Raw genomic sequence first — 26,439 nt, 5'->3', positions numbered from 1 at the left:
AATTAGATTACATTCATCGACGTTGCTCTTTGCTAAAAAGGTCGCGTGTTGGCACCAAATGTTTGATTTGGGTTAAAGTATTTTCTCTTCGTTCAAATCCGCACTTGAAAATTCATTCCTCTAAATATAATAATGCCAATTCATAAACAATATTTAATTGTATAGTGTGTTATCATTTTGTTAATATATTAATCGTATTTAGAATTTTTAAATCGGAATTGATCGGATATTCGTTGGGGGAAAGGATTTCACACCGATCGCTTTCTCTATTGTTAAAATCTGTTTTTGTCGTTTCCGTCGAAAAACAGATGAATGGGCAAATTTCACGACGACCGAGAAAATATCTTACGAAGGAGGAAAAGAAAGAAAAGTCATCGCCATTCAGGTAACCCAAATTTTAAAATGATTTGTAAAAAGACCCAATTGCACAAAATACCTTTTGGAAGTTTTGGTCCGTCGAATGCTTTCGAAAAGTATTGTAGAGTTTTCCAAAGAACTTTGACATTTTATCCAAAGACGAGAGAAAATGAAAATAAAAAAAGCTGTAATAGACTATATGACATTTATTCTTCGAACTGTTTTTAAACTATTTTCTCTTTGTCCGAGGAAAAAGACCAATTAGTAACTTTTCGAAATGGGAAATTCGTGTGGAAAATGGGGTTATTATTGATGTTAAACGAAACTTATTATTGAAGTTTTTAACCAAGCTACATTCGACGGGTATTTCCATCTTCTGTTAATTGACTGTCGGTAACACCGTGCCGAATTTGTACAAGAAAATGTTTTTCCCACTGAATTCCGAAAACATTTTTAATATTGCATTAAATAAAGTTAATAATGCAATGGAGGAGATCATTCGATTCTAATACTTTTATGGTATATTAATATAAATTTACGTACATGAATTTATTTAGATTTATGTATAAAATTTAATATTTTTATTTTGATGTAGAAAAATTGAATTAAAAATAGTTTCGGCAGAAAATAAATTCGATTCTACATATTACCACGGAGTTACAACGCAATTATTATATTTTAATTTAAAGGAACTTATCAGAAAAAATATTTTCTATCTTTAGCTCCAATCGGAATATTTATATAAGTTTAGAAGCGGAAAATTGAATTGATGACAAGATACACTTTTTACATAATTTATTGTAATTTCTAGGCTGGGTCAAAGAAATATTCGGTCGACTTTTCTCACGATTATAAGAAAAGTGATTTCTACGGTTAAACGTCGGTTTTTGTCTTCCATTACTAAATAAAAGCAAATCAACGGATAATTGCGTAATTGAAGTAATTACCGGTCGAAGCCCGGTTAAGAAAACTCCATTAAATAAGCAAATAATTATTCCGTATGGCTTATCCCAAGATCGTAGCAAAGGGTGGGTGGGAAAGTGGAAGAAGGTAAGTATTTCAACACCCAAAGAAGATATGGTTTTTTTTAATTACTGTATTACTATTTGTGGTTATTATTGTAACGGCGTAGAAAGGTAGCAACTACGGGCGGCGATAAGTAGGCTTGCGCGCCAGCCCTCTTCGTAGGCCGGAGATGTAATTCTTGCTTGTATTTTTGCAGGTTGCGCCGTGCAGTGTTACATCTGCAGTTGGTCTCCGGACGATAAAAACAATCGAATTAATTATTGTACGGACGAAAATTTTCAAAACGCCAATCTTTACTTCGATCGCTGTAAGGTGGGATGCGAGGTTCACGTCCAATGGGATCCCAACGGTAAGTTTCTACCTTCCTCCGTCTTACTCTCTCTCTAATTAACTGGAAATCTCTAGCAGTTAATCATTACCATCGATTTGGTCGTTACTCCACGTGTGTAATAAAGCTCTTTATTGTTTTTACAAATTGAGAGCTATTGCAGAAAAAATGGGGAATGAGCTATAAGATTATTGAAATTATTTATAGAGGATTACTGATACCAATATTGGTATATGGTATAAACGTATGGTGGAACTATTAAAAAAATATATGCTGTATATAAGCTTACGAAAACTCAGAGTTGCATCGATAATGATGTCAAAAGGGTATAGAACAATTTCTACCGCTGCTCGCCAAATATTGACTAATTGTTTACCAATTGATATAGAAACGATGAAATAGTATTATTTTAGTACAATAAGGAAAAAACAAAGTTTTATATTTAAAGCCCTTGAATACGATTATAGTATTGATGATGATAATACAAAAGTAAAAGCTATTAAATATAACACAAATAAAGAATTATAGACATTGTGGCAGAGTAGATGGGGTATGGAAGTTAAGGGTAGAATAACATCAATGTTTTTCTCTACAGTGGAAGAAAGCGTAAGTAAAAATTGGATAGATAATATATTAGAATATACTATCTAATTGTCGAGTGGGCACGGAGATTTCCGGCAAAAATTGTATCGGTTTTCGCTGGTCGAAAGTGACGTATGCGATGGTGGAAAGGTGGCTACTTTGGAGCATTTTTTGTTCGAATGTGATTATTTGAGAGATGAAACTGATAATATTTTACATATAACGAACACGAATAAAGATGAGAATTGGTCTTTTCGATATAAGTGTTACGAAATAGTGCGAATTAAAAGTAATTCTATTAAAATAACTAAAGTTGTTAAAAATATGTTTAAAATTAGAAATTTGATACTTTGTGGTTAATTTTATCTGATTGATTATAACTGAATGCTTGTTTGTTTTGATGATGTACGTTTAGTCCCATTTATAATTCGTTTTTTTTTGTTTTTTAAAAAGATTTCTAATCAGCTATTTTAGTATATACAATATTTATTTATGTGATCTTTATCGTTAATTATACAAATAGTCAATATTATGTTTATTGTATTTGTTAATAATTGATAGTTTGTAAAATGTAAATTTTAAGTTTGTAAAATGCTGTTTTGTAACACAATAAAGAGGATTGTCTTGCCGGTAATCCTTTGGCAAGTACGGTGTGGTGGCCCTTCTGGGACGGTAGCGTCTCTAATAAATGAAATCGTTTTTATTTGTTCTCTAAGTAATTTCCAACTTTATCTCTACTTCCAAATTACTTAAATTATATTTCAATATTTATTTTAAAATTGATTTCATCATATAATATGAAGAGAAAATTTAAATTTAATATTTATATTTCCGAAGTAAAATAGGATTTCTTGAAATCGATCAACTTGGTAGTGAGGTATAATTTTAAATTAATTCGAGAAATTCCGTAAAAACGTTTCCGTCCAATTGTCGATATTTTGCATATTCTATGAAATTGTATTTTTAAAAATGAAGTTGGCATTGTATGAAATTTTAACCAACGCGTTTAAGTTATTTCTTTAAATGCAATTAATACATAAAAGTATGGTTTATTTTAAAATTTTGCTGAAAAATTTTTATCCAATTAATTTTTCTAACACAAAAATTAACACTAATTCAATTAAAAGAATAATTTCTTAATGAAATTTAATTCGGTATTTTTTCCCTCTAGCGTTAAAAACTGTCTCGAATATTTTTTCCTTGAAGTAAAATAATTCGCGTAAAATACGTTCTTAACAAACTGAGAAAATGAACTACTTAATTTTTAAAAGTTTTATACATTATTTTTCATCTTTCGGGTGTTTCGTCACTAAAAAATAAACATAACCAGCAATTATTTATTGTGACATCCTCACAATGTCGGGCTGCAATTTTTAATCACATTTTTAATTTATTTAATTTAAAATATTTGCTCTCACCTCAAATTATTAGTAGTGACTTGCCCCTGCACATCATAGTTTTCCGTTAGCAATAGTCTAGTGATGTATGAATGTGGCAATGCGGATTTGCTATGTGAGGTGTAACTGTTGTAGTCTCACACCGACTCCTATACACGTGCTAGAGTTTAAATTTATCTTTGTATACTAGTACATTTATCAATTAACAGGACTTATTATACTGGAAAATTATGGATGCAGATATTTAGTCTTACAGATCAGAAATAATATTTTTTATTTAGTTCACCTGAACACATACACTTTAAGCTTGTGTTTCGGACTTGTTTGTCCCTCCTCAGCAGGCATTCGAAAACCACTTTCTACAATCAACAATTAAAATGTTTTTTGTTACAATTATAAATAAAATTAAAATAATTTAAACTATGATAAAGGACACAAAGGAATAATAATTGACGTGCTAGAGTTATTTATAGCTTTATAAATGTGGGAACCGATTTATCGGTACGAATCATGAATATAATGGCATGATAATGAAACCATAAAAACGGAAAAACTGAACCTAAAGCTAGAAAATCATTAAAAATAACCTTATAACGCATCTAACTTACAAATAACAATACAGTAAAAATATATATAAATGGGTTGCTGTATATTAGATAATATGACGAATTTAGTCTCTGTAATCCAAAATTATTCTTGGTAGACCAATCTCACAGCAATCTTATTGGCAAATTAAATTTATTTTGTAAAGACTACATCATATGCATTTCGGACTGGTTTAATATTTTCCAGTCCCTCTTCAGTAAATAAACGTTGGTGGTAATTACAATGTTATTTCCATGGGTAGGGATGGTAAACCTTGCACACATTTACAGGTATCAAGTTTAAGCAACTGTTTCCACACACGTGTATAATAAACATACTAAAACCATTCAATTATTAAAAAAATTTTTGATAAACAATTGTATAGATAATTCCAAAGCAACACAAATTTTTGACATTATTAGCATCAGTATACTACAATCATAATATAGGTTGTGAAGTATATTATGATTGTAGTATACTGATGCTAATAATGTCAAAAATTTGTGTTGCTTTGGAATTATCTATACAATTGTTTATCAAAAATTTTTTTAATAATTGAATGGTTTTAGTATGTTTATTATACACGTGTGTGGAAACAGTTGCTTAAACTTGATACCTGTAAATGTGTGCAAGGTTTACCATCCGTACCCATGGAAATAACATTGTAATTACCACCAACGTTTATTTACTGAAGAGGGACTGGAAAATATTAGACCAGTCCGAAATGCATATGATGTAGTCTTTACAAAATAAATTTAATTTGCCAATAAGATTGCTGTGAGATTGGTCTACCAAGAATAATTTTGGATTACAGAGACTAAATTCGTCATATTAACAATACAGTAGTTAAATATGCTTTAACTGGTCTATATCTGAAGTGCAAACCTATTGAATCTAATGACAGGATTAATTACTGTCCCATTATTCCTAGTGTGTTCTATCACTACTGTACAGTGTACAAGCGGGCATATCAAATATTACAGTTTTCCACTGCAATCCTTTTGTGAATCGTATAAATTTGTAGCGCTTTTAGTATTGTGTATATCCCACATTAAAAAATTATGAAGCGTTTACTCAGCGAAGAGTTTTGAAGAAAAATGTAGCAAGTATTTCAAATGTTTGTAATGGCAAGGAGACCGAAAAGGCAGATACCAACGAAGGTACAAATCTAGGCACTAGCGCTGTTTAAAGTATTGAAAGAAAAGAAGTTTACCCCTTCACATTAATGACCAGTTTGAATTAATTAATATTTGCTTTCTGTTATTAATGTGTTTTTGCATTGTCAATAAATTGTTATGCTGTTATAATCATTAAAACTGTCAGGGTTCAAACATTTTTTACTAAGGTGAAAAGGGTTCCGCGATAAAAATAAGTTGGGAACCGCTGTTCTGAATAATAAGAGTAAGTATTTAGCTATTCGATTTAGCCTAATTTGAATGAAATATGGATAAAGGAATCGTAAAGGCTAAGAATTTTTTAAAGTTAAATTAAAACGCGACAATTTGCAAAGTTTACTGTCGAGAAATGTTTAATATTTTAGAAAACGTTCAATTTATTTAAAAGCAAAGAAAATAGGGTCATTCGTGCAAGTTGTAAATGTATTTCGTGCAATTAAACAAAATAAATAAACGTAAATTAATGGAACCGGCTTCTGGATTTTTTCAAAATAAAAAGATTATAAAATGTATACATTATAAAAAATATAATCGCATTGTTTCCATTTAAAAATTACTTTATAAATAATAATTCTTCTATTATCAAAGTTGTAATTATCACTCGTAAACGGCAAACATATTTTGGTTTTGTTCGGTTTCTCTGTAAACAAATACATACTGTTCGAATGTTGTACAATCGTCCCGTTTTACATACGAAGCGTATGGACCGATACCGGGTGACTCGGAAAGAATAGGGCAGTTATAATTTCAGCATTTGAACAGGGAAAAAGTTATTAGCAGAATATACTCTATGCAAGAAACGTGATATTTGGAAACGTAGAAGAAAACGGAATTTAATTGCAGTTGTCCAAATGCCTTACGTTGGCTTTAAGCACTCTGACTCTGGTGGCTACAGATTTACGCTAAAATGTAAAACAGTAGAATTTAGAAAATAAATGAACTTACGGTTACACTTATTTACGCGAATTTTACGATAAACTGGAATATGAATAAAAATTAATAATTTAAATGAACAATTAAATATTTAAAATTAATTCATTTAACAAAATTTATTATTTTCTTTACAAGTTTTTTTAAAATTATTTAAGGCTACATTCGATATAATAGACTATTGTAAGCATTGGATCTATTAAGAATAAGGCTCAGATCTATTACGTTTATATACGGAGAGACGTCGATGAGATTTACATAAAATTTATTGGAAGGATTAAATTTAAATTAAAATAATTTAAGATAATTTAAATTTTTCTAAGATGTTAATTCGAAAACGATTCTGAAATTAAGAGAAATAATGATTGGTATAGAAATTTTAATGGTCGAATGAAAATTTCGGAAAATTATACAGGCCGGTATAAATATTATTTTTATATTGTAAGAATTAGGGCGGCACCGTTATTTTGGTGGTAGTAGCCTCTAAAGAAAATTGCTTCAATTCATTCCCTAAAAACGATTGCGCTAAAACACAAAATAAAAATCCTTTTAAGTGCAAAGTATCCAACAGAAATTTAATGAAGTAATTCGATTTTATAAGCACAAATTTATCTAAAACTTTATATTAACTTTTAGCATCAAATTAATCATCGGTTTAAGCTAAACACAACAATATCGAACGACTTTTCCAGAGTCGAAAATGGTCCCCTTTTTTTGCTTTCTCCGACTGCATCCTAAATACTCGTTAATCTACCGTATTATATCATTAACTTACTTATGCAACATTCAAAGAAAAATTTTTAAGACTTCTTATTTAACTTATTTGTCAGCGGTAACGAAGGAATTTATAATCTGTATATTATTTATTATAATCGTTTACAAATAATCACTTCATCTGCATTATTTTAAATTGTAACGGCAATCATTTGTAATGATTATTCGTTCGAGGAGGAAAAACTGAAATAATGTAATAAATGATAAGTTTCAAATGAATAAATTTTACAATCGAAACTGAATACGGACAATTTTGTAATGATTACTTATGAAGTGTTTAAAAATATTTTTGAGTAAGCGCTCTCGTATTTTAAAGTTTCAAGTATTCAGTATTATTTCTTTTTAAAATATTTGTATGTTTTCGATACAAATCATTAGTTTTTGCCATAGGTAATCGAAGATTTCTTAAACTTTTGTTTTAAACTTCAAAAACTATATTATCGTCAGAGCAGTATGCATTTTCAGCTCTCTAATTCCTCTTCAATTTCTCTTTCAAGTACTTCATTATTAACGTAACTTATGTCTATTATTTCAGTTTTATTTTAACAAAAAATTTGTTTAAATTACATTATTTTTTAATATTTTATGTCGATAATATTCCTATTGTAGATTTTTCAAATGTCTTTACAGTTTTTCCATTATTATCATTTTTTGTAAAGAGCAAAAGGGACTTCATCTGTACTAGTAATTGTTTTTCTGAAAGCTTCGTCCTAGAACTCTTAAAAAAATTTTAAATAATTAGAAATAATTCAAAAAATTATTAATATTTGTAATTAATTCGCTTACTTTCCTACTATTCTAGTTATATTAAATTGGTGATTAAATTAACGAAGTAATCAATTTATGTTTATAAACGATTTATAAAAAAGTCTTTATACGTATTATGGTAATTTTGTTCTATTATCTTTATAATATAGAGTCTATATTATAGACAGGTCTTGTTTGATTCGATATAAGCGAGGTTGAAGCCGAAGTTTTAAACGCGAAAACGCGTACGTCGGACGTTCGGCGCCGCTTTCCTGAAAGCCTAGAAGTTTGACAATGGCGTTTGGAAAATCAGTGGAATCATGCTCGACGTTCCAAACGCCATTGTCAAACATCTAGGCTTACAGAAAAGCGGCGTCGAACGTCCGACGTACACGTTTTCGCGTTTAGAACTTCGGCCTCAACCTCGCTATAAAATAAGTGACACGAAAAGATTAAAAAGCGAGGTTTGTACGAAACGTTAGCTTTTAATTAGTTATCCGAACGTCGTTAGATGCGTTAATTTGCCTCTACTGACAACTTTTACACGTAATAAGCAATAAATAGAAATGAACCCGTCATGGCCGTATTTTGTGTGTGAAGACAAAACATAGAATTAACCTCGATTTAACGGACAAATTTTCCGTCCATATGTCATACTGTATGTGAAAATTGACACTCCGTTAACTTCAAAATGCTTCCTATATGTCAGGCATGGGCAAATGCGGCTCTTTTTGAGTTACATGCGGCTCTTGCTGAAAGTGTTAATTTCTGTTTTTAATTATTATTTTTACAATTTTATATTTATATTTTTGTGGAAATATGTTTATTAAAAAAATTTAATATTTGTTTTATATTATATTTATATTATATAATAAAATCGTGCGCCTTACCATACTATCCGCTACGACGGTACAGAACTGCGGCTCCCATGCATTCTGCAAAACCTACATTTCGGTTCCCACTGAACTCTTGCTTGCCCACCCCCGCTATATGTAATTAAATTAACAGGTTATTTTTATATTTCGAATCGTGGAGTCGTTGATCTTCACGCCACAACTGGAATGTTCCCATGTATCATCACTTAAGACAAATAAATAGGAAAAGTTTTTGTGTTTTTGTTCAATTAAATTTCAGTTTTCTTTTAAGAACGTTATTTATTTGTTTGGTTAAATGCAATTTGCGTATATTTTTCAAAACATAGTCGTTTATTTATTTAGATTTAGATTGTATACTTGTTTATTAGTATCGAAACTGCGGCGAGTACGTAAGCAATAATACATACAGAAAAGTTTTCTGTGAAATTAAACTTTTCATACTTTCTTAGTTTTATTTGAGAAAACGTAGGCCTACTTACGTAAGTAAAAACGGATAAACCAATTTGTCGATTTCTGAACACGGAAAACCTACTTCATATGTAACGGACGTACCACCTGAATTAGTCCGTTAAATCGAGATCTTCCTGTTATAAATTGCCAAAAGAAAAAACAAAAATATTTACTGTTTTCTTGTTTGTTTTTTTTTTAAACCTTTAAATAGCCTATTTGTTTGAAAATACATGACTATAAGAAATAGGTTAGGTTCAAAATAAGTATCAATAATGTGTAATCGACTTTTGTAGAATATATTATTTCTTTGAAATGCTATTAAATCAGATATTGAATGCTAATTCCTATTGAAGAACTTGTATCATCGTCGAGATATAACTTGTTTCGTCTTCGTTTTCTGAAATTCTCTTAACTTTATTTATTTATTATTTTATTTATTAGTACAAGATAAACACTTGTTTGTACGGGCAAAACAACAACAACAAAAAAACAACGTATTATACACTACACAAACTGGCAGTGAACCTTTGGCCTAACGTACAGCTAAAACGGAACTCTTTGAAATTCTAAATCAGGCCTGGCCAACCAAAATTATTTCGCGGGCCACTTTGATCACGCGTAAAATTACGGTGGGCCACAATTTAGGCAAACATGCTTAAAAGCATGTTTGCCTAAATTGTGGCCCACTGTAATTTTACGCGTAAAAGTAAAACAAATACAAAATGAGTAAGATTTTATTGTTATACCAAGAGTTCCTACTCGCACTTGCGCATTATAACAATGACACGGGCAAATTTTCATTTATTTAATTGTTTTGGTATACACATAACGGCAAACAAAAGTTTTAATAAATATATATCGCTTAGCGGGCCACACAATTTAACGTGACGGGCCACATGCGGGCCCGTCACGGGCCACATGGCCAGGCCTGTTCTAAATAGATTATATTCGCTCTTTTCACGGTCACCAGACTTCCTATAATGGCAGCTCTCAGCCGTAAACAAAAGCGAAGTTTGTGTGCGTAAAGAAATGAGAAGACAATGAATGTCGCATGCCTCATTGTGCTTGTAATAGTTCCACCAAAAATTAAAAAATAAAAGACGAAGGAGGGAAAATAACATTTCAACGTTTACCTAAAGAAAACAATTATTAAAACAATGGATTTATTATATTCGACGAGATCCAGGAAAGAAATTTCATGTAAGTAGGCTATGACACATTTCAAACAGTACGAATAAACGGAATAATTAATAATTAATTCTTGTATAAAAATTTTAATAACTGACACTAGATTCAGCCGTTTACGTCTGTTTGCTTTTTACATTTTAAACCCGAAGATATATTGACATTTTCCAACATATATTAACTGAGAGAAAAAAAAGTTTCCAGTTGGAATTCTTCAGTAGAAATAGCTGAAAGAAACTGGTGCTAATAGTGTTTCAGTTGCATACATAAGACATTTTAATTGGTGATTCGTAAACAATTATTAACATTAATAATATTTTTAGAAAAAAAAACAATGAAGTTATATCTAATCCTACAGTGAGTGTTGATCATACCTATTCCAAAGTATCATCTGAAAATGCAATTCGTGACAATGAATTACAAATGGCATTGCAAAGCTCAGAAAACATAAACGAAGTTGCAGCAGAAGATAAAAGTGATAACTCAGAAGCAGTTAATATTGATGAAATTACCAATTTAAGGAAAAAAATAACTGAATTAACAGTTTATATTGATAATGAAAAAAGCAACAATTAATGAGTTGAAACAACACAGGTTTGCTTAGAAAATATTTTAAAGGATGATAAACTTGTTCGGTTGTATACAGGATTTCAAGATAGGCAGGCATTAGCATTATTTATGTACAAAATTATACAGGTTACTCAGATTTGAGATTTCAAACATTAAAAATGTTTACAATTATTAGATTAATCTGAGCAATTATTTCTGTGTTTAGTAAGATTACGACAAGAATTATTTATAACAGATTTAGCAATAAGATACATTATATCTTCAAAAGTCAAAACAAAATATCTTTATTTTCAGATGAAAATAAAGATATTTTGTTTTGACTTTTGACTAATATCTCTATTTTCTAATCAGAAAGTACACCAGTAGGCCTATAATAAATCGTATTAATAAACAAGGTCCACGTAGACAGTATATATGTCGCAGGGATATGATAAAAGTGGGGATTTGATCAAATCTCCAAGAGAGATAATCAATTCACTGAAGATGTTAAAATAAAGGTTCGATATTGACATTTCCCTAATTAAATGAAGTGATTTGATGAAATCTCTAAACCGGTTTCGTGACAAAAAACGAATCAACAAAGTAAGAAGTACTTATGTGAAAAGATAGAGACAATGCCAAGTTTATTTATTTGGTTAAATTTACCTATGATGGCAAAATGGTGGCTTGTCTCTGATTCCAGCAAACAGAAGAAACAGTGGGGGCGCATGTTCAACCTAACCTAACCTATTCTAATAAATTACCATAATTATTGCCAACCAAATTATTAGAGTAGGGGTAATTTATATTAAAAAAAATAACGTCCTCTGTTACAGAGTATGTTATTTTTTTACAGGCACATCTATTTGTTTTGCCTCGTACCTTGGATTTTTTACAGGAACATTTCTTAAACCATTGACCTCAGAATATTATATCTTTTCACTAAAATAGTACAGGGATTTGATCAAATCACATATTTTTTTAAGGAAATGACTCTATAGAATTGTCATTTTAACATCTTCAGTAAATTGATCATCTCCCTTAGGGATTTGACCAAATCCCCACTTTTATCATATCCCTGCGACATATACACAGAAATGTTCTGGATTAATTGTTTGTAATGTTTGCTTGGTTGTAAACCTGTTTGTCCTGACAAAAAATTAGTGATTGATTCAATGCCAAAAGCTATTGCTGATTTATATCGAAACACGCGTGCAATTTTAGACTATACAGAAATGTTTGCGGAGAGACCATTGTCCATGGTTCTTCTAACACAAATAAATTCAAATTATAATAGTAATTGTACTTTTAAAGGGTTAATTGGTATTTCATTTTTGTCTAGTTGATACACAGGTAATACAGAGGCACTTAATAAAATTCAATTGAATGGCATTTTCTCTTTGTGACCAGGAGAAGACTGAAATCGCCGAATCGTAAAATATTCACGATTGAACGAAAGCTTCAAATAATTTCACTTTATCCGACCACGCTTTAATCTACCAGATTTACATACCCGAATAATCTTATCTCTACCTGCATTCGCTTTATTAACAACATGATTTAGATGCTTAGAAAATCCTCCATTCGTAGTAGTAGATCGTAGTAGTAGATGAATATACGAAGTTGTTTAACTTCGTATATTCATCTACTACTACGATGAAGTTATGCTTAATATACCACTTTTCTTTTTTTATCACGAACCCCTCCATTACGAAACACCATGATCTTAGATTTGTTAATGTTAATTAATACAAATATATAATTTTTGCACAGCCTCTACTGTGAAATTAATCATTTTCTGTAATCCATCTTAAGTTTATTTAATTTTCAACGATGTTTATATATGATTTTTTTTTTCAAACTTTGTCCTCCTTTTCCTTTATTATCATTATTCTAGTAAAAATGCTTTTAGTATTAATGAAAAATTTTTACGGGCTTTCTTAGATCGACGAGCAAACTCTCGTACGAAGGCATGTGACAAGATAAAAATAAACGCTTCATTTTATTCTGCAAATAAAAAGGACATTAAAATTATATTTAAAAAATTGTAAAATATTTTTAACTTGTTTCGAAAATAATCCGCTTTTCGGGAATTACGTGTTACGTTTAGCAATTTTAATTTGAAATTGACAAGTATACAGGTACTCCCTCCCCTACTTGTGAACTGGTTGGTTCCCGAGGTTTTGTAAGTCGAAAACTAACCTAAAAAGTATTGTACATTTGACACAGATTAATCACTAGTTGTTCATGTTTGATCCTTCAATATACAACTCCGCTTACAATGAACGTCGTTCACCACTTAAACTTTCAGAATTTTACGTAAATATTGGCCCTAAACCAATAATAAATGATTCCTTTTGTAAATAAACAAGTTCATTCCTATAAATTACTGTCTTGGATTTCATTAATTCGGGATAAGCTACATAGATAAAATATAATATGCAAATCCTGCAATAGAAAGTATTTTTGAAGAATTTTCTAGAATTTCTGGTAGTTTTTCTTATGTCACACGTCTAGCATGTAAAAGACAAGCCGCCTTTAGCGATTTAGGCTTATATTAATGTCCGTAAAAAATAAAGAGAGATAAGGCAGTACCGGAACCAATCAGAAACATTATTATCCAGAAAGTATAAAGAAGGAATCTCTCAGATATCTCGATTTACAGTTTAGGGAATTATAAAATATTTTCGACAAAAAGGAAACACCCGTTCGGAAAAAGCTTTACGAAGAAATCTACCTCTCGTTTCCAGGCAAGTCTGGTTTTTTTCGACGCTAATTTCCCAAAACAGACAAGTTTCCATAGAAGACTTGACAAAGGGAGTAAGGGAATATTCTAATATCCCATTATCTGAATGCACAGTGTGGAGAGTATATACGACGAAGGAAATAAAGGCGGTATAAATCATAGGAAATTCCTTTCATAAATGAATAATTCAACTGCAGAACTCACCTGAAGTGGACAAACGTTGATTGGAAGAATACGTAAATCAACATTTCATGTAAACTACGGATCTCCAAAGTGGTCCATATCGATAAGAGTTCTCCAGGGGTCGGTCTATTAATACACGAGGGTCGAAAGGGGTCGATTAAACTGTCTAGGAAAAAGAATAGAATATTCCAATAAAAATTCGAAATACGAATGTGATCAACTACTGACTACCCTAGTTATAACTTGAGTTTTGCCTTAGCTTACGCCGCTTCAAGCATGTGTTACTCTGTTTTCACGCTTTTAGCAACTGTATTAGTGTTGTAAACATGTTATGAACGATGGTAGTTCATTATATACAGACACGCGTTGCTTTGACACACACTAGTAGGATAGTCATTCTAAGTATTTTATATCTAAATGTGGATATTTTGTCCTTTACAGAGAAAATATCGTAATATATCGAAAATCATCAACCCTTTACCACCGCCATCTTGTTTAAGTTTATTTTGTAAACTGTCTGACAGCAATATGGGTCAGTCAGGCGATATTATTTTAAAATATCTCCTGACTGACCCATATTGCATTTAAAATTCACCAAAAATCAAATTATCATGTTCATATGAAAAAAATCACGTACGTTTCTTAATATCTTTACTTTAATAGTTTAGAATTATTATAATTCCTTCCAGTTCTAAATATCTATTATTAGCAAAAGGTGACAACACTGCACTCTGAGAATAAACAAGCAATTCTTTATAGCTCGTGCGGGAGTAAGTTCTCTCTTACTGCTGCTGTTTTGTTGTGCTGCAAACGTATTGTGTTTTTCATATTAAAAATCTGATTTTAATACCCACAATGTCGGCTACCAATGCTAAGAAGAAATGCAGACAATATTTACAGGAGTATTTGAAATAGGAATAGTTTCATAAGCACAAAACCATATGTGCTTATTATGTGAAAAAACTTTCAGCAATGATGCTATGAATCCGGCGAAAATAAAAGACCACTTGGAAAGGATCCATTCTGATAAGAAAAACAAATATTTTGAGTATTTCAAAATACTAAAAGAGAAATTGAGAGTTCGGCCAAATTTGAATACATATTTGAAGTCATCTGCTAGTGTTGATAGAGAAGGAGGACTGAAAACATCCTACAGCATCTCTTAATATAGCAAAGAAAGACAAGCCGTATACTATTGGTGAAAAGATTATAATACCAGCTATAAAAGATGTAATTAAAAATGTTATGAAGAAAGACTCTCAACTAGTTTTAAAATGCATACCATTAAGTGCAAATACGGTGCAGCGACGTATTGAGGAAATGGCCGATGATGTGGAAAGAACTTTGACCTCTGAGCTCCAGCATTGTAAGTTTGCTATTCAACTTGACGAATCAACTTTCGGAAGTTCAAATCTTCTCATGGCTTATGTTATGTTTCAAAGCCCATTCCCGAATGACGCTGTTGATGAATTTCTGTTTGCTAAGTATCTTGAAAGTGATTCAAAAGATGAGACAATTTTTTTTTTATGTTTGCAAGATTATTTGAACAAGCACAGCATTCCTTTCGGGAATATTACTGCAGTAGCTACTGACGGTGCAGCTGCATCGTAGGCCGTTACAGAGGATTTTTCGTCTTTCTGAAGGAAAAGGTTCCTAAAGTACACACCGTTCACTGTGTCCTACACAGACAGCATCTTGTAGCCAAAAAACTGAGTGGCGAACTTCATGATACTCTAAAAGTGTGCATCAGGTCAATGAATAAAATTAAAGCTCATCCTCTCAATTCCCGACTGTTTGCGAAGTTATATGAAGAAAATGATGAAACTTTCAACTAATTACTTTTGCGCACTGAGGTAAGGTGGTTGTCAAGAGGTGATAGTTTGCAGAGGCCTGTTGACTTGTACGACTCAGCTGAAGAGTTTCTTAGGAATGTGGACGCATCACTATGTGACGAGTTAAAACAGTGCAATAACCATCTGTTCTATTTGGCAGACCTTTATTCGAAATTTAATATAGTACAGAAGCGTTTGCAAGGAAAAAAAGTTACAATTGTTCAAGCTCGAACAATCATAATGGCCTTTCAAGTAAAAATGGAGCTATTTAAATCTTCACCGGCACGATCCGATTTTAAATATTTTTTAAACTTACAAGTACTAAAAGAAAATGAAAAGATTTCTGACCCTGATTTGAAGATATATATTAAACATTTTGATAAATTAAGAGAAGACTTTAAAGCACGTTTCAAAGACTTGGAGAATATGCATGTTCCCGAATGGTTTGCTAATCCATTTGATGTAAAAATAGATAATAAAGGTAGTGAACCTGCCTTAGAAGATGAACTGATTGAAATATGTGTAGATCTCGAAGCTAAAGCGTTGTTTAAAAATAAAAACCTCAGTGAATTTTGGAGCAATAACAATATTGCCACTAAATATCCCAAGCTCAGAGCAGAAGCCGAACCTTTTTTACTTGCATTCCCAACTTCATACATGGTTGAAGCTGGTTTTAGCCACGCGAACGCAATTTTGACAAAACAGAGGAATAGATTGAACTTGGAAAACTGTGGTGATTTGCGACTGAAACTTACCAATTTTCAACCGAATATCAATAATCTTGCTGCTTCTCTTCAGACACATTCATCCCACTAATATCAACTATTTTAATAAAAAGGTATGTTAATATATTTTTAAGGTATTCAGTAGTAGTCGCAAAATGACAGTAAGAGGTTTTTTCATCCAATATAATTTTTGTTATGTTTTCAAAGACAATTGTGTATTCTACGTATTATGACACGTACGGTTTAAAAACAATAGGCAAATTTCCATCTATCCATAATTGTGCTATTATTTTTTAAGATTATAAGGGTCGATTTACACACAACAGTGACGTGCCGGCACAGTGCGATAAGCATCGATAAATATTACACATAGGTAATCAGAATTTCATGTACGACACTTGTATGATTGACAGAATACAGATCACGTGTCGTAGATGAAACTCTGATTGGCTATGTGTTATATTTATCGATGTTTATGCACCAAACGGTCACTGTTGTGTGTAAATCGACCCTAAATCAGTGGAAAATATCTCCTTTTTCGGTTAATGTTATTGGGTAGATTTTATAAGATTTGGGAACTATAAATTCTTTCGTTGGGATGTTATGCAGGTGTCCTTATTGCTTAACATCAGAAATGCAAAAATTATTTAATGTTTTTGTTAAATACTTAATCTGGGGGTCGATAAGAAGCCAAATATTTTATGAAGGGGTCGACGGGATAAAAAGTTTGGCGGCCCTAATGTAAAACCATGGGAATATAGGCAACAAAGTCATTCGTATGAAAAGTGAAGCTAATAATCCACCATGTCATTCAAGACGAGTCCAGAAGCCACGGTTTCTAATGGTTTGGGGGCGCACGATCGCAGATGATTGTTTGTTTGGTTATTGCAACGCAACACTTAGGCGATCTGCCTAGGGGAGATGCCTTCCGGGAGGTCTTTTTAAGAGAAACTGGTTTCTATTTAGGCGTTACAGACATGGAGAACCCGGAAAACTCCCCATGGCCAGTCCGTCCGAGCGAGGCGTGAACCCACGACCACTCCCAGTTGTTCAGGGAACGAAAACCGCTTGGCCACTGGTAGGCAAGAGGAAAGGAAGATTTGCATTTGAGATTTGCATTTCTGCGATGATGCTGTGAACTCTGAAGGCTATGTTCTAATCCTTCAGTAGCATCTACGCGAATCCTAGAAGTTTGATAATGGGTTTTGGAACGTCAGTGGAATCATGCTCGACGTTCTAAACCTAATTGTTAAACTTCTAGGCTTACAGAATGCGACGCTGAACGTCCGACGTTCACGTTTTCGCAATGAAAACGTCGGCTGCAACCTCGCTATTATTTCACAGAAAAAGTCGTTTCGTTTAAAACCGTGTCAAAAATCGTGGGATTTTGCTAAGGCCTGGCTGGATCGTATGATTCCACCGTTATTGAACGATAGGTAAACCGGTGAAGAAGTGTAATTAAAAATCAAAACGTTGAAAGCAAGCATTTATACCAAAAGCCATTTTAACACGAATCTATCGGCAAAGCGACAGATACGAAATTAATAGGTTTTCTATCCCGAGTTTAGTTATTAATGTAATGTTTATATCGTAGCTTATTTTATTTCGGACAACCGACGCGACGTAATTTAAAATCGTGGCCAAGGTGTTTAATCAGATATTAAAGTAGCATTTAAAGCTACAGAAATATTACAACAGTCTCGTATTAAATAAATATGTTGAAATTAAAATCGAAATTTGTCCTCCGTACGATTTCGGTTTTAAAATATAAAAACATTTCTTTATTCCGCTTTTATTTTTACGTAGAATATCTAAAATAACAAACAAGTCTGACAGAATGCGATAGAATAGCTCTAACGCGTATTCGAGTTTAAGGATGTATCTAAAATGTATAATTCCACGTCATTTCGTTATAGTATATTTTTTAGAATTAGCCACTTAGGGAAACATCAAAGTGCTAATTCAGTTTGGAAGACTTTTTTCAACAATTTTCCTATCATTTATAATACTTCGTCTGTCCGATGGAAACAACGAGAATTATTTACTATCGGAAAACTATGGCCAAATAACAGTTCGAAAAACATCAGTATAAGTTAATTGGTTGAATATCGATCATACACTCGAATACGACTTAATTATCTTTCTCGTTAAATACGTTGGCAGAGAAGCGTCGTACACTAAATGCCAGCAAATTATTTGCAGTTATTTTAATCTTTTGAAAACAATTGTCATTCAATTAATAATTGATTTAGAAAGGGTTCACCGGCAAGCGACTATCTTTTGTTACCAGGTTATGCTCGTATTTCGCTAGGCGCGACGTTGCAAGTAATCCGTTTGATTCCGAATATAACGAAAAATGTTACCGAAAAGACATATTCGCAGTTGTTTGCCAAGATATTTGATGTCCCTTTCCTAGAAATAGATTGACGTCGACTATCGGTCCAGTTGTTTCTTCGTCAGACTTGAAATTAATGCAGATCCGTTTTAAAAACTAGCGAGCTAATTGGAAGAAACTTTGTCATTGGTTACTCGCGGTGTAAACGCCCTCAAGTACTATTAATTAAATGAAGAAATAATCCCTGTACTATCGGCTGTATTTAATCGACATTTCCATCGCATCGGCCACGTTGGATTTTATTACGTATAGTACATTCGATATCCACGTTTACTTACGTTTATAGGGGCCCGCATTTAGTTTAGTTTATACTAAATACTGTATTATCTTAGATTAACTGAATATCGTTATAAATCTATAATATGATTAAGTAAGAGATTTTACATTTAATTTAAGAGATTATATAATATAAAAATTTTCGTGTAATTTCACGCACTATTGTACGTAATTTAAAAAAAAAAAAAAAACAAAGTATATATGCCCTTAATTTCCTTATAGAAAAACTACGATATTTCCATAAATATTACAGTTTTCCTTTACTTTTCTTACCGAGGAAGTCATATATTGATTTTAAATATGCTCAGTATAATACATTATAAAATATTTTTCTATCATAAATTCATTTCAGTTTGTGATTGATAGAGAGAATTTAAATTTACGCTTTGTCGAAAGAATATTGTAACACATGCACTTAAGATAATATCTTTACTTAGAATAATGAGATGGCAATTGAAGAAGGGAAACTGGGAAAACGTTGTCGATGGCCTGATTCGGTCGAAGGGGTGGATATACATTATTGTTTACCGGTGGTGGGAATTTGGCTGGATAATACGAGTAATGCGTCACTTGGTTTGCTAAGACTCTTCTTCAAATTTAAAGAATTTTCGATTCGAACTGCCGCGGCAGCAATCTTTAACATCGGCATCTGATTTCCCGACTTCCGGTTTTCTTATTCGCCGTTCACTTTATTCTCGCGGGTTTTTTTCAGTCCAGGGAGCCTTCTAGGTTTCCAATACCTTTGCTAGTTTGTCTCGAAAATTAATCCGTTTATTACACCTAAATCAGTTTCTGTCGAAAAAGTCTCGAAAACGTAATAGCTACGGATTAGAATTGATACGAAAAATGTACTTTGTATGGCTCGCGCATCAATTTTAATCCTTGGATGTTATTAAGTAGACTACCGTACTCCACAAATTCACGTTCAAAATAATTAGTTTTTTACTAATTATTTTGAACGTGAATTTGTGGAGTACGGTTATTAGTGGCCCGGGAAGAAAGTAAAAATGTAATCTGTGTTTTATAAAATCAATTTCGATTATGTATTTATGAAATACTTTGTAAAATATTTCGCTGATTAATTATAAAGTTTTCTTTTGTTCTATTTTAGGTCGAATGGAACACATTCGGCGCAATTGCCTGGACAAAGAAGTCAATTTAACTAACAAATGTGTAATTGAAGAACGTATAGGATGGAAAGTCAAAAAGTGCGCGTGCCAATACGATTTGTGTAATACTCATCAATTATCGGGGTCGTTTAAAATATCTCCCGACCTCTTAACCGCTTTCGTAACATTTCTATGTTTTTTCCTGACGTTAAAGACGAGCCACGTGTAGTTTAATGGAAATAATTAACATTCGCGGGCTTTAAATCATGCCGGAGCAGTTCCATCCATCCGAACAGCGCAGCATTAAATAAATATTTCTAATTTTCTAAGTAATACAAATATTTTTATCGAAATTAAAATTTAAAAAAAAAATATTGGAAAAACGTAAATGTTAATAATTTGGCAAGAGTAAAAAGAATGTCGGGCAGGTAAACGCTTACTTAGAGTTTTTCTATCTTGCCTTATTAGTAATAATAATGAAGCTTTATACGCCGCTGGAATGCCGAAAGTGATTTTTGAGCGACGGAACGTTTCGCAGAATAGTTCTTCGTTACTCGATGGATATTCGGAAAACCCGTCCAGTTAGAAATTTACGGATAAGGAAGATTTTTAAAATTTTGTAAAAGACGAAAAGGATGGCCATCTCCTTCCTAGTTTCGTTACAAATACGCTTTTTAAACCACGCGTTTTATAAATGTGAAAGTATCGAAAGGACTTCGTGCGGCCGAAATTAAATTCCTGCAAAATTTCTATTCTAAAATAACAGTATTAGAATTTTATGGTCCAGAATTTAGGAAATAGAACGCAATCCTACGGCTTCTAAAAACGCACATCTCAGGTATTCCATTTCTTTAAATAACAAGATAAGCCCTCTTAACAAAATTTAGGTGTACGGATTTCCGAGAATAGTATTTGTGATCATTAAACAGCCTATATATTGAGGAAAAATTTTGGGATGAGAATGTACGAACGAAATATTTTGTTGATATTCTAAATGTTGTAAATACTTCGTACATTTTCCCTAATTCTTACAATGAGTGTTTATGTAATCTTGTCACGTTTAAAATTTCAAATCATTATTTGTTATTTAAAACTATGTGAATGTATTTTATTTTGTACGCAACAAAATATTTTTATGGCCATAATTATGTCTTTCATCAGTGTTAAGTATTTGTCACAATAAAAATATTAATATTTGCATTATTTATAAGCGATGCTTTCGTTGCGAGTAACGATAAAATGATCGAACTTGGGTATTCGTTGGCTTCCGAAATTTGCACTAAAACGAAGAACAATAGGAATTACAAGGCTTAAACACTTAACTACTTTATGAGCAAAGCGCTGTTTACAAGGGCCGCCGCTGAAGCTTCACTGTAATTGTTTATTGAAGGATTAGAGGAAGTACCGTAGACGGGATTTTTAATATAAAGTTGAAATTAAATAATAAATCCAAACGTGCAAAACGTTACAAAATGTCGAATCGTTCATTATATTTCTGTAAAAGTTTAAATCAAACTGTTTCACGGTAAGGAAGTAAAAAAAAAAAAAAAATGTATAAAATTAGAGAAAATATATGTATTGATTGTTCTTAAATATGGAAGGTGACGATAAAATCTCTATATCAAAGATGACAAATTGCGGCTGGATTCAAAAAATAAATTAATTAAAATAAAAAATTAAGAAGCAGAACGAATGAAAAAGGAATTAAATCTAGTTTTCATGAATAAAAGTTTCGCTAAAATATATAATATTACGAATTTAATTTACTAAACCTTAAGCAAAAAGTAAAAATATATATATATATTATGTAAAGGACGTAAGCCTTTTGAATAAATAAATATCCGTAAATGTGTGCATGTACAAATTTGACTAATGACTGTATATGGGATTTATGAATAATATTTTTATAATTTTTCTGGCTTGCAAAAACATTCAGTAGAATCATTTTGTAAGAGTAAAACAAAAGACTTTTTTAACTTATTTCTTTTGAAAAATTGTTCTATTTAATATTTTGTTATGGATACGGTTCGGGTTTGGTTAGTAGATTCATAATTTGCGCAGAAGAATTTTTTATTTTCGTCTCTAAATCGAAACCTTACAACTTTCAAACTAAACTCAGGTTTTATACAAAAAAAGAGTGAAAATATTGCGCATATTTTAATAGTTCGGTGATATTATTAATAGGAAAACATTTATTTCAAGTAATTTAAATTAAATAATGTAAAAATATAGAATGCAAATGCCGGTTAAATAAATTTTTACCGGCATTTGCATTCTAGTGTTTATTTTGAGAATGGGGATAATCAACACTAACAATTCCACGTACAGTATTACTTTTGTTATATTATTGTCTTCTTAGGACTTAGCTTATTATTAGGACTTATTACTGGTGTTTTCGTTTCTGCAAAAAGAGGAAGTCTTATTCAGACAAAAACAATCTTTACTTTTCACCTGGTTTTTCACCTGTACACACAATATTTGTTTCGGACCTCAGCAGTTTGCATCAACAAGGTGCTGTAACAATACATTTTATAGCATTGTTTACTGTACATTGTTTTTTCTGAATAACACTTCCATTTTTTGCAAAAATGAAAACACCAGTATAATAAATCCTAATAATATGCTAAGTCCTAAGTAGACAATAATATACAGTAACAAAAATAGTATAAAATAAGGACATAGTGGCAATTGAATTAATAGTCTACGTATTATTATTATTATGCTGTTTACTTCGAAAATTAATAATAATTCCTACTTTTAAATACATTTTACTCTTCTGTTTGCAATGTATTTAACATGGGAAAGTATTTGGAAGGTCTCAAATCTCCACGTTTTGAGACCTCCCGAACCCAAATAAAGTCAGAAGGGGGAATTTCGTCAACGCACGTGTGTTGGCGTTTATTTCGATTCATATCTCAGGACGGAGCAACGATGAAGAAACGAATTTTGACACTGTAACTCGTGTGCAGGGGCGGATCTACATAGAGACTAATATGGCTTAAGCTCTGTGCCCCCCAGTGTCAAGGGCCCTCAAAAATTTTATCATATATTATGATAAATTTTTAATACTTTTTCATTAGTTTATAGGTTAGGTTATGTTTGGTAAAAATGGGGTCCCATTGGACTTCAATAAGCCCTAGGCCCCAAAAACCTAGATCCGCCCCTGCTCGTGTGCCATCGATGATACTAAATTTTGGTTATTGAATGTGATGGGAGATACAGGCGGTTACGTGTGGACTTCGAGAAGGGTCGGTCTTAATGAAAATTTCACTCGTTATTAGCATTTATAACTTTTTTAAAATAAAATTCATCTCAACTCTCAAAATTAAACTTTTTATCGTTTTTATAATACAGTGGTACCTCGACATACGAGTTTAATTCGTTCCGTAACCTTGCTCGTATCTCAAATTGCTCGTATCTCAAAGCAATTTTCCCCATTGAAATTAATTGAAATGCCATTAATCCGTTCCAGCTCCCAAAACACCACCTCAGTTGTTTTTGTTAAGTGTTTTTGAATAAGAAAAACTTATTTACAAGAAGAAACATTTATTTATAAATAACAAATACATATTCTATAAAAACATAATAAAAGAAAAAGTGAAGTGCTTACGGAAGCGCTTAATTTTCGTCACTGGTCTTCGCTTTTTTTGTCACGCTTTGCTCATTTTCACCTGCAGATCGTTTAAAAAAACTGTCCAAGGAGGTTTGTTTCTTCCTCTCTTTCAGGATATTGCGGAAATGAGTTAGGCAAGTTTCGTTGAATAACTCCGATGCACGACCAGTTTCAACTTTTTCGGGGTGATTTTTATTCACGAACTCTACAACTTTCTCCCACATTCCCAAGATCTCCTTTATATCTCTTGTAGAGATAACCTCCTCCATCTCTGGCTCCTCTTCAAAACTAATTTTTTGTTGAACCACCGTATGCTGCTGCGAATGTAGATCGTGTAACTCCTCAGTTGTCAGCTCCTGAGACTGTTCCTCGACGAGTTCGTTCACATATCTCTCATTCACCTCCAGACCCATGGATTTTCCCAGAGAAACAATCTCCTCTACCACTGACACTTCGGGTTCCAATCCTTCGAAGGCCCTTTCAGCTAAAGCCTCAGGCCACAGCTTCTTTCATGCAGAGGTTAAGGTCCTCGTTGTAACACCCAGCCAGGCCTGATCAATAATTCTCAGGCATATCACGATGTCAAAGTGGTCCTTCCAGAACTCTCGAAGGGCAAGGTTTGTGTTCTCTGTCACCTCAAAGCAGCGCCGAAAAATGTACTTGGTGTACAACTTCTTAAAATTAGAAATCACCTGCTGATCCATGGGCTGCAGGATAGGAGTGGTGTTGGGTGGTAGGTAGAGAACCTTTATAAACTTGAACTCTTCGAGTAAATCATCTTCGAGATTTGGTGGGTGAGCAGGGGCATTATCGAGGACGAGAAGGGCTTGCATGGGTAAGTTGTTTTCCTGTAGATATTTTTTAACAGAAGGGCCAAACACCAGGTTTATCCACTCCACAAAGAATTTCCTGGTGACCCACGCCTTCGGATTTGCCCTTCACATAACTTGCAGTTTTTCTTTTAAAATCTTATGTAACTTAAAGGCTCTGGGATTTTCCGAATGGTATACTAGCAGAGGCTTGATTTTGCAGTCGCCACTCGCATTGGCGCAAAGTGCTAGAGTTAATCTATCCTTGATGGGTTTGTGACTTGGCATCGTCTTCTCCTCTGCCGTTATGTAAGTGCTATTCGGCATCCTTTTCCAGAAAAGTCCTGTCTCGTCACAGTTGAAGACTTGCTGAAGGATGTATGCTTTGGCTTCTATCAGTTCGGAAAACGTTTTGATGTAAACCTCAGCTGCCTTCACATCCGAACTTGCTGCTTCACCATGCCTGACGACGGAGTGAATGCCGGTCCTTTTCCTAAAGTTGTCAAACCAGCCCTGACTGGCTTTAAACAAGTTTTCCGATTCCTCGTTTGTGGAAGTGTGTGGAATCTGCTTCAGCAAATCACCGTAAATCGCTCGTGCCTTCTCACATATGATGCTTTGTGTTAAGGTTCTTCCTTGAAGCTGCTTCTCTGTCACCCACACCATCAGTAGTTTCTCCATCTTTTCATGGAGAGATGTCCGGAGCTTAGAAATTATTGTAACGCCCTTAGCTAGCGTTATACCCTTTATCAACTCCTTCTGTTTAAGCACAGTACATATCATTGATGTGCTACGCCCGTACATCCTCGCCAAGTCAATTACTCGCACACCTTGCTCATGTTTTTCTATGATTTCACGCTTTAATTCAATAGACATCATCTTCTTCTTCGGACCCATGGTTATAAAAATAAATGTGATAAAGTTTTGTAAATGTACAAAAAGCAAAAAACGCGAACCCAACTTATCAAAAATGCTTCGAAAACGAGGGAAACAAGCACACAGACTAAGGTCTAGTCTGAGGTGGGAGAAACCGTTAGACGCTGCACACGACCCCAACATGCGCCTCGCATGTTGGGGTCGTGTGCAGCGATGTAGTGTGCGATTCCTCGTATCTCAAATCTTGCTCTCATCTCAAAGCAAAATATCGCTCGCTCGGCGGCTCGTATCTCAAAACACTCGTATATTAGGGCACTCGTATATCGAGGTACCACTGTAATTAATAATATAAAAGTTACTTTTTAATAAAATATCGTAACGGATGGCGCCACACGCAATTTTATTTTTGTGCTAAATGTTTAGTATTTTTCGTCGGGGAAGTTACACAACACTTTACAGGTTTTTTTTTTTTATAATTTATTTAATGGATTCTGTTATTTCATCACAATCTAGAATTAAAAACTCGTTATATTCAAGAAATTCAAATACAGTGGTACCTTGACTTACGAGTTTAATTCGTTCCGTGACAGAACTCGTAACTCAAATTACTGGTATGTCATATCTATTTTTCCCATTGAAATGAATTGAAATTCCATTAATACGTTCCGGACTCCCCAGGACACCACAATTTTTTTTGTTGCATGTTCTTAAATAAGAAAAATGTACTTATAGGCCTAAATAACGAATATTGTATTAAAATACAATAAAATGTACTTCAATAAACTGGTTTTGCGGATGTTGCTGCGTTCGCTGCATCGATAAAACAAGAAAAGTTGGAAAATTGGGAAATGAGAGATGGTGGCTCCGCACACAACACGGAAGTGAACTAATGCCTACGTCGCTCGATCACCTGTT

General features: G+C 32.8%; 2 protein-coding genes and 1 long non-coding RNA gene across 3 annotated transcripts in view; 2 read left to right on the top strand and 1 right to left on the bottom strand.

Annotated features, from left to right (window-relative positions):
* LOC136976762 (uncharacterized) overlaps nt 1-21,429 on the top strand; it is a 57,097-nt gene extending 35,668 nt beyond the window's left edge. The window contains exons 3-4 of the mRNA XM_067272119.1: nt 1,580-1,732; nt 20,229-21,429. Coding sequence (XP_067128220.1) covers nt 1,580-1,732; nt 20,229-20,455 — 380 coding nt within the window. The 3' untranslated portion in view covers nt 20,456-21,429. The remainder of the gene's footprint in view (nt 1-1,579; nt 1,733-20,228) is intronic.
* On the top strand, nt 14,843-16,427 carry LOC136976761 (uncharacterized). The gene is made up of 2 exons (XR_010880979.1): nt 14,843-15,639; nt 15,933-16,427. It is a non-coding gene; the product is annotated as an uncharacterized lncRNA (long non-coding RNA).
* A 3,348-nt stretch (nt 21,430-24,777) lies between the features above and the next one.
* LOC136976756 (tigger transposable element-derived protein 1-like) lies at nt 24,778-25,545 on the bottom strand. The gene has a single exon (XM_067272113.1). The coding sequence runs from the start codon at nt 25,543-25,545 to the stop codon at nt 24,778-24,780; it is 768 nt and encodes a 255-aa protein (XP_067128214.1).
* Nucleotides 25,546-26,439: the final 894 nt, after the last annotated feature.

The sequence above is a fragment of the Centruroides vittatus genome, unplaced genomic scaffold, assembly GCF_030686945.1.
Source record: "Centruroides vittatus isolate TY-2023 unplaced genomic scaffold, ASM3068694v2 contig_424, whole genome shotgun sequence".
In the NCBI taxonomy this organism is placed as follows: Eukaryota; Metazoa; Arthropoda; class Arachnida; order Scorpiones; family Buthidae; genus Centruroides; species Centruroides vittatus.
The sequence above is the reverse complement of the archived record's forward strand: the minus strand, read 5'-3'. Positions and strand labels throughout refer to the sequence as shown.

Coding starts and splice junctions, on each gene's coding strand:
- LOC136976756 (XM_067272113.1), bottom strand. CDS start 25,545: ATGGGTCCGAAGAAGAAGATGATGTCTATTGAATTAAAGCGTGAAATC.